Source organism: Monodon monoceros, unplaced genomic scaffold (assembly GCF_005190385.1).
Source record: "Monodon monoceros isolate NGI ecotype Baffin Bay Population unplaced genomic scaffold, NGI_Narwhal_1 Super_Scaffold_13, whole genome shotgun sequence".
Classification (NCBI taxonomy): Eukaryota; Metazoa; Chordata; class Mammalia; order Artiodactyla; family Monodontidae; genus Monodon; species Monodon monoceros.
The window spans coordinates 77236048-77244283 of record NW_021703769.1 but is presented as its reverse complement, the minus strand read 5'-3'; the positions used below and the strand labels follow the sequence as shown (position 1 = coordinate 77244283).

The 8236-nt window shown below is 56.3% G+C and overlaps 1 protein-coding gene across 3 annotated transcripts; it reads right to left on the bottom strand.

Moving 5' to 3' along the window:
* Positions 1-3285: 3285 nt before the first annotated feature.
* Positions 3286-5743, bottom strand: ABHD11 (abhydrolase domain containing 11). 3 transcript variants are annotated; one of them, XM_029219384.1, is made up of 6 exons: positions 5556-5743; positions 5267-5402; positions 4423-4596; positions 4084-4254; positions 3799-3980; positions 3286-3576 (listed from the first exon to the last, which is right to left on the bottom strand). In XM_029219384.1, exons 1-6 carry the CDS (start codon positions 5669-5671, stop codon positions 3444-3446), a joined length of 912 nt encoding a protein of 303 aa, XP_029075217.1. In that variant the 5' UTR covers positions 5672-5743; the 3' UTR covers positions 3286-3443. The 3 variants fall into 3 exon arrangements, with proteins under 3 accessions (XP_029075217.1, XP_029075218.1, XP_029075219.1); XM_029219385.1 differs by lacking the exon at positions 4423-4596 and having other exon boundaries at positions 5556-5720; XM_029219386.1 differs by lacking the exon at positions 5556-5743 and having other exon boundaries at positions 4423-4688; positions 5267-5285.
* Positions 5744-8236: the final 2493 nt, after the last annotated feature.

The window sequence follows — 8236 nt, the reverse complement described above, 5'->3', positions numbered from 1 at the left end:
TGTTTATGTGTGTATATAAACATGTGTCTACTGAGTGGGCCTGGCAGTAGAGGTTACCCTAATTGCATTGAGCACAACTAACACCCAGATCTTGGTTTCTAAATATTATTCTCCAGCAAAAAGAAACAGGTAATCTTGTTGAAATGGCTAATTCTAGGGCTGGGGCAGGGAAAAACAAGATGAACCTGGAATATCTTATTGAGCCAGAAAAGAAGGGACGTGTCCAAAGAATGATGCGACACATCAAAATGACAAGAGGTCAGCAAGGGGCACCCGTTGACCAATCCTGGGACAATTTAAGCATCAAAATAAATGATAGGAATGGATTATAACCTATTGAATAAAATAGGAAATCACAAGTTCATCTGATAAATAAGTAAATGAATAAATGGGGGTGAAGAAAAAGATTTTTATAATAGAAGGCCAACTAATAAATGTAGAAGAAACGATAAAATTGGAAAATCACCATTTGCAAACCATTGTATTAATAATTAATTCAGGCAAGAAACATCAATGGATGCTGAAACCTATGGGTGAAAGTGGGATGAAGAAAAGGGTGTTTCATAAAGTACCTCCCTTCCCCAATACCTACTAATTGTGATCAAGTGATCAACATTACCAGCACCAGGCATCATGGTTCCAAATGATACTGAATACAAGAACACAGCATCAGGAGTTCCCTGGCGATCCAGTGATTAGGACTCAGCGCTTTCGCTGCCATGGCCTGGGTTCAATCCCTGGTCGGGGAACTAAGATCCCGCAAGCTGTGTGGCGTGGCCAAAAAAAAAAAAAAGCACAGCATCGTTATTGTGATATTTCTGCCCAAAGTATATAACAGTGGTCTAATTGTGAGAAAGAAATGGACAAACCCAAATTGAAGGACAATCTACAAAATAAGTTCCCTGTAATTTTCAAACATGTCAAGGTCAAAATTCAAAGAAAGGCTGCAAATTGTTCTAGATTGAGGGAGACCAGAGAGATGTGACAACTGGGTGCAATGTTTGATACCATATTAGTTTTTTTAACCCTAAAAGGATATATATATATATATATATATTTTTTTTTGACATTGAAGAGCAGTTTGAAATTGCTTCAAAGTAAAACGTTAAGATAAAAGAAATGCCTGGCCTGAGTGTTAGACCTTTCTGGCTGACTCCTGCTGGCCTGCGGGATTCATTATTGGACAAGCTCCTGTGGAACCCCCGTGACTGGATGTGAGGGGCCTTTGCGCTCCCACTGTCCCTGGACTCCCTGACACCCTTTTCTGATTATATCTGTGCTTCATCCCTGCTAGCCCCAGAGATCCGAGAGCAGAGGTCCTGTCTGGATCGTGACATACAGCAGCCTCCAGAAACACAATGAATGAATCTCCTCCACAAAAGGGGTTTTTGGGGGTACAGCTCAATTCCACCTCTTTGCCTGGGTTCAACCAAAGAAACTGGAGTCTGGCTGTTAGAGGTGCACCCGGCTGAGTGGGACCCAGACAACCAGGAGTCATGTCTGCAGGGAGCTTCCTGGGGGGTCTTGGAGGAAGTATGTACTATTTAGAGTGGGGTTGAGGGTCTAATCCCCAAGATGGAACCTTGCTGCAAAGGCCTCTCAATGGGGAGGCCCTCTTACACGTTTGAGGTTACTTGTGCTCTCAATGGTCACATCGAGGAGGGGTGTGGGATACTGAGATTCTGAGACTTCCCCTGCCCGCCCCCCTCAGAGCACAGCACCTCCACCCACACTCCAGGATCAGAATGTTGGGAATACTGGAGGAATAATGAGCACTATTGTGGGAATACTGGAGGATATTGCTAGGGGGGATGGACCGTTCAATGTGTTAGGAGGCATTTGCCAGGAACGGTTAAACTTTTGCCCTTCTGTTTTCTGGTGAGCTAAGGTTATGGTTGTATGCGTGGTGATGCCACTCAAGCTTCCAAGATGCCAACTCTTCAGCATGGGGGACTGGGGCACCTGTCTCTCAGCGTTGACGTCATCCGGCTCTCACTCCTTTCTTATCTCCTGATGTGAGTAGAGCGCCCCCTTGAGGTGAGGGGCACGCATGCCTGGACAAGGAATGGGTGAGGAAACTGGGTCTGGCTGGAGGGTTCCAGGATCCAGGAGTGAAGGCAGGGGCATGGTCAGCCTACCCGGGGCGGAGCCTGACAGGGAGTGCCTTGACAGGAAGGGAGGGCAAAGGGCCACGTCCTCCGCCTGCCCCACCCTGCTGACAAGAGTCCCAGTCACCAGGCCACCCTCTCAGTCTGGGGCCCTCGAGGGGTAAGTGTCCTTCTGAAGCCACCTTGTCTCTTTCCTGGGGATCAGGTGAGAATTCCTTTCCTCTTGTGGGGTGGAGGGGGGCGGTCCAAACACCCTGCCCCCTCTGCTTTCCTTTAGGTGGGAAGGGGCCACACCTACTAACCCCTCAGCATGATGCAGTCCCCTGCCCACGAGACCGGGGCACTGGGGGGCAGGTACAGAACGTCTCAGACCTTTCCCCTCCTGACATCAGCCTCAGGGCCAAGGCCAGGGCGGAAGAGCCAAGTGGGGCACCTCATCCAGGCAAGCCGCAAACCACTACTCCCTCCTCTGTCACCCTACCACAGAGCCCAGAATCCCAAGTGGCTGGAGCGCTGGGGGACACCCAGACAGAGCCCTCGCTGGACCAGGTCCTCCGGGAGCGGGATGAAGCCATTGCCAAGTGAGAGGAAGCTGCTTGTGGGGGATGGGAGGGTGGTGGCTGGCTCACCCTCAGGCTCTGTCCTGCCAGGAGGGGAAGGGGGGACATCAGGCATTCCTGGAAGAAAAGCCACACAAATACCCACTCTGTCACAAGTCGGGGGCTGTGGCCATACTTGTCCACCCCCAGGGCCCAGAACCAGATCTGCAGGCCCTGACGCCCAGGCTGCTCTCTCTGCCCCCTCAGGAAGCGGGCAGTGGAGGCTGAGCTGGACATATTCAAAGCCAAGTTGCGAGCTGTGGAGGCCCAGCTGCTGGAAGTTCTGGAGGAGAAGCTGAGACTGAAGCAGGAGGTGGAGGCCTGGGAGGTAGGGTGGACCTGCCGGCCGGGCCCAGGGGGCAGGGCCAGACGGGCACAAGCCTGGCCCCTGAACCTGCTCTCCTGCCCCCAGGATGACATGCAGTGGATGGTGAGTCAGCAGGTCGAGAGTCAGCTGCAGAGAGAGTCCAGGGGCGCTCTGGGAGCCCCCACGGACCCTGGAACTGCCAGGACCCCCTGGGTCAGATTCCCCCTGAGATGGTGGGGACGTTGGCGGTGAGAGAGCTCAGCCCAAGACCTTGGGAGGAGTAACTTTATTCATTAAAGTTTAAGGTCTGACACACCCCCGATGCATCCTTGTGCCCTCTCAGTGCCCACCTGAGTCCTTCTGTGCAGAAACAAGGAGCAGCCCACAGGGCCTTGAAGCCTGGGGTTTTGTGTCCCCTTCTGGCCTTTCTTAGGCCAGGAAGTCTCGGACTGCAGCCACGAAGTCCTGCGGGCAGTCGCTGTGGACCCAGTGGCTAGCGTTAGGCACGGTCTGCATCTGGGCCCGAGGGAAGAGCCGTCTAATCTCAGGGTGGTGGCTGGGACTGTCCGCCGGAGAGAAGGCCACCGAGAGGGGGTGAAAGTAGGAAGATGGAGAGAGAAGGAGAGAAGGGGAGGCCAGGGGGGGGGGGGGGGAGAGCCACGTGAGTCCACCTGCCTAGTGGTGTTTCTGGGTTTTCAGGCACCCCCTGCCCACACCCCAGCCCTCCCCAGGCTGGGGGCTGGATAAGTCAGGTATGCACCTCCCACCACCCAGCCTGGCTTACAGCACGAATTGAGAGTTTCCACCCAGGAGGAAGAGGGATGGCCCAGAGTAGGTTTCTCGTCGTGGTGGGAAGTTCAAGATCTTGTCCAAGTGCTGGGCCAAGGCATCCAAGTTCACCCTCCACACAAAGCGCCCGTCCGCCTCCACCAGGTTGGTGAGCAGGAACTGCCGCATACTTATGCTCTGTGGGGGTCCAGCAGTTGCGGGTGGGAGGGACTCCTTGTGAGGCCCGGGGCCGCCACTCTTCCTTTGCCCACAACACCATACAGGGGCTTGGGTGTATTACCTGGATAACACAGCTGAGCTTCTCATCCACCAGTTTTCGGGCACTAGAGAGGGACGACTCATCCGGGATGTCTATGGCCCTCATGGCTGCCACGTAGTTTGGAAAGTTCAAGCTGGACGGGCTCTCCACTGGGCTGATGTCCACGGCAATCAAGCGCTCCACCAGCTCTGGCTGTGGGAGAGAATCAGACTGGGGACCTTAGGGCAGGCATAGCAGGTCTCAGGCCTAGTTCCTGGATCCTGAACTTGGCCATCCAAGGCTCACTGGAGTTACAGGTTGCCTGCTGGGCACGCAGGGTCTACAGTGGATGGGAAGAAGCCCTGGATAGAGACGGCTCACCCTCTGAAGTGCCAGCAGCATGGCTGTCCTGCCTCCCATGCTGTGGCCAATGAGGACGCAGGGCACTAGGCCCAGCTGGGGCAGGAGGTCCTGCAGATCCTGGCTCATGGCCTCGTAGCTCATGTCTGGGCTGTGGGGGCTGTCACCATGGTTCCGGGCATCCACTGTCAGCACCTGGGGAGTGGGTGAGGCGGGCAGCTCCGGCATCCACATTCAGGGCACAGCCAAAAGCCTGGCAGATCTGCAGGCTGAGGGAGGTGGAGAGCCTGGGGTGGTGGGGAGATCCAGAAGGGGAAGAAGGGCCCGAAAGGTGAGAAGGCCCAGTTCTCAGACCTTGGAGGCCCAGATGACGAACCTGGAGCCACTGTGCCAGAAGGCCCAAGGAGTGTGACCACGTCTCTGGAGGTATGGCCTAGCTGGGTGGCAACTCCAGAGAAAGCAGACACCAAGAATTGGCAACAGCTGGAGCACAGCAGGACGGGCTGCTGTACGAGGTGGAAAGCGCCCTGTCATCCCTGGTGAACAAGCAGGGTCTGGCCCCCTTAGGGGTCAGGGTATTGGTGCTTAGGCATCTGACAGCAGAGCCTAGGTTAGGGTGCAGCACTTAGACCTGTAACACGAATGAAGGACTTGATGGGTGAAAGCACGAGGGAATGAATGGTGTTCATCTAGGGCCTGGGTCTGCCCTGGGGCCTCCACCCTTAGAAGGTCAATCTCTTCTTTAATTTCTGCCGGGAAGGACGTGCCACTCCCAGCGCTGAGGACAGAGAAGCTCGGCCTCCTCTAGGGCCCCGCCCACCAAGGACCCACCTCCCTCGGGTCCCCGCCTCTCCCGGAAGCTCACCCTCCGGCCTGTCTGCTGGGCCAGGGCCTTGGCGATGGAGTTGAAGTTGGTTTTGCAGCCGAAGAGCCCATGCAGAAAGACGAGGGGCGGGCGGGTTGCCTCCCCGTCCAGAAGTCTGTAGGAAAGCGGCACCGGCCTGGCGGGAGGAGCAAGGGTAGGGGAAGGGTCTGAGCCGGCTGGCGAAGCGCCCTGGGAGAGGGCGGGCCCAAGCGGAGGAAGTGGAGCTATCTGGGTTGGACTGGAGGGGGAGGGGCGAAGGACGAACTTGCACCTGACACCCTTGACTGACCTCGGCTCGGTGCCGCCTTGGCTGCTGCTGGGTGCGACAGGCACTCTGGAGAAGCTGGGACTGGAGGGGCCGAGGCCCCTATGGGGGTGTCTCCAGGCGCTGGCCCAGCGGAGCATCTCCCGGATCTCCTTCCCGGCGCGCACCTCTCGGTGTCCCCCGGCTCCGCCTCGGTCGGAGCCCCGCCCAATTCCGACTGGAGCTCCGCCTTCTACCCGCCCCCTATCGCGGAGCGCCCCTCCTTCGCTCACGTTTCCTTACGTAATCCCGGAAAACTGTCCCCCCCCCAGGCTCCGCCCCTTGCGTCACTACGAAACCCTGTGGGCGCCACGCCCACAGGCGAGAGCGCCGCACCTGGCCACGCCCTGGGCGGAGCCAACCAATACCCTGGCCCCGCCCTGCTAAGCTCCGCCCGGCCCCTCCCCGCGCAGAATTCTTGCGGGGAGTCGGAGCCTGAGTTTTGGGAATCACGTTCCCGCAGCTCGTGACGTGCTGGGTTTGGGGCTTGAACTCTCGCCGCGGGGCAGATCCTTGCCAAGCCGAGGAGGCGCTGCCTGGGCCCGCTGCGGACCCCGCACCTGGCCTGCTCCGGATGCTGTATTTTCTGTGCCGCTGGCGGTCGCAGGCGAGGGGCGCCATGAGTGGCTCCCGTCGTCGAGGCGTCAGCTTGGAGGCGCCGTGCTCTACAGCTGGCGGCCCAGGCAGGCTGGACGGAGCACCTCTTACTAATCCTGAAGTCTACTCTAGAAAGAGCTAGGAGAGACTCTAGAGGTCATTTCCAACCCGTCCTTCGACCCCCGCTCCCGCCCTTTACTGATGAGGAAACTGAGGCAAATAACTTTTACAAGCGGTATAACGTAACCTCTGGTCTGCGAGTCAAGGTGGGAGGCCAGGTGTTGGTACTAAAGGGGGCATTTGCTGCACTGAGCTGAAATGGTTCAGATCTGCTCACCCCCGCCCCCCATTTACCAGCAGAGAAATAAATAAGACCTTTATTTCCCACCCCCCCTCAGCACATCGTGCAGGGAAGTCGCCTCCTTTTGGAGCACTGACTGGCTGCCATTTTCTCTGACCAGTCTGGGGTAGTGGTGGCAGTGGCGACATTGTCTCAGGTCTCAGCTGGCTTCCACAGCAGTCCAGCCTTCAGCAGCTGCAAGAGTAGCTGCTCTTTCTACAGCATTCTTCTGCTCAGAAACGGTCAGGGGGAATTTCCTGGTGATCCAGTGGTTAGGACTCTGTCCTCTCACTGCTGAGGGCCCGAGTTCAATCCCTGGTCGGGGAACTAAGATCCCACAAGCTGTGCAGTGCCAGGCACCCCCAAGGACTATACTGCACACCTCCCTTCAGGTCCTTTCCCACACCACTTCCCACTGGGATGCTGTGTCCACTTTCCAGATAGCCAGTTGCCCAAGTCCTCCATGTCTTTTAAGGTCCAGGATAACTGCCACCTCTTCCTCAAGCCTTCCCAGCTTTTCCCAGTTGAAACTAATCTCTTCCACCTCATGTTCTCAAAACATTTGTCAGAGTCTGGACTCCTATGTGTCCACCATAGTCTGGGGGCTCCTGAAGGACCTGGGTCATGTTTTGTTCATCCGGCGCAAAGTGCAATAGTAATTTTACTGAATGATTATGGAGAGATTCAAGCACTAGCTGAGGCTTAGGTGTAGGCTCAGCTGGTAGCTGGGTCAGTGCCCCCTCCAGAACATGGCACCTGGGCTAGCCAGGGACCCACTGGCTTCTCCCCCACCTCCTTAGGACAAGCCTGATGGAGTCAGTACAGTAGGGTGCATTCTAACTCCAGGGCCTCATAAATGCCTTGCCTAATGAAGTGGCCCCCATCTTGAGCCAGCCTGGTGATGGGCAGGTGTTTCGTTCTAATCTGAGGAGGACTTTGAGATCGCTGGGGACTCTAAACACACCAGGTGGTGATCATTTGTTGCCAGCATAGTCAATAGGGGCATGATGAGAACGTCTGAGCCCTGGAGGGGGGTTGGTCCAAGGCCTGGGAGGGGTCCTTGGAGGAGATCAGGTAGGAAGTTTTTCTAGAACTGGTGGATAAAGGGGAAGAGGGTTGATGTCATGGTGGTGATTCAGAAGAGTAGCATTTCAAAGGTGGTTTCAGGTGGGCCCCCATCCCCACCCCAGCCTACTGTCTAACTGGGTAACCTGAGCCCGGCCCACAACCCTTGACCATCTGCCCCCAGCCAGAGTCCTGGGTCTAGGGGCAGAAGCAGTCTTGAGACGTTTCTGAGTCCTGGGCCCCAGCTGTGTCACGTGGCCGGTCAGGACCTGGCTGGCTGGCAAGCAGAAAAACCAGTTGGCTTGAGGTTTTCACTTAACACTCCGGAATAAGCAGTGGGACCAGGAGAGGGGTTGTTGTTACCTTGGAAGGACTCTGGTGATGGGGTGTTGGGAGGGGTGGACGGCCCTAAGGTTTACCCCTGCCCATCTTGTCTGGAACAGGCCAGTGGCCTCCCTGGTGGTTGGTGAGGGTCTCCTTCTTGGGGGGTGTCAAGCCCCTGATATGCTGAGGTTGATGTAGGGGGAGAAACGGGGCGCAGAATGAGGACGCTCGACCTCGGTGATCGACTCTCCACTTCCCGCATCTCTGTTCCCAGCCGTCCAAACTGGGAAGGTGTTAGCATCCTTATTTTACTGCTGAGAAAATGGAGACTTGGGAGGTG

What these genes read in the sequence shown, in the direction of transcription:
- ABHD11 (XM_029219384.1), bottom strand. Translation starts at nt 5,671, where the DNA reads ATGCTCCGCTGGGCCAGCGCCTGGAGACACCCCCATAGGGGCCTCGGC. An exon ending in CCCAGCAGACAGGCCGGAGG is followed by an intron (nt 4,597 to 5,266) that starts GTGAGCTTCCGG and finishes CCCACTCCCCAG; the next exon opens with GTGCTGACAGTGGATGCCCG. An exon ending in TGCTGCTGGCACTTCAGAGG is followed by an intron (nt 4,255 to 4,422) that starts GTGAGCCGTCTC and finishes TCTCTCCCACAG; the next exon opens with CCAGAGCTGGTGGAGCGCTT.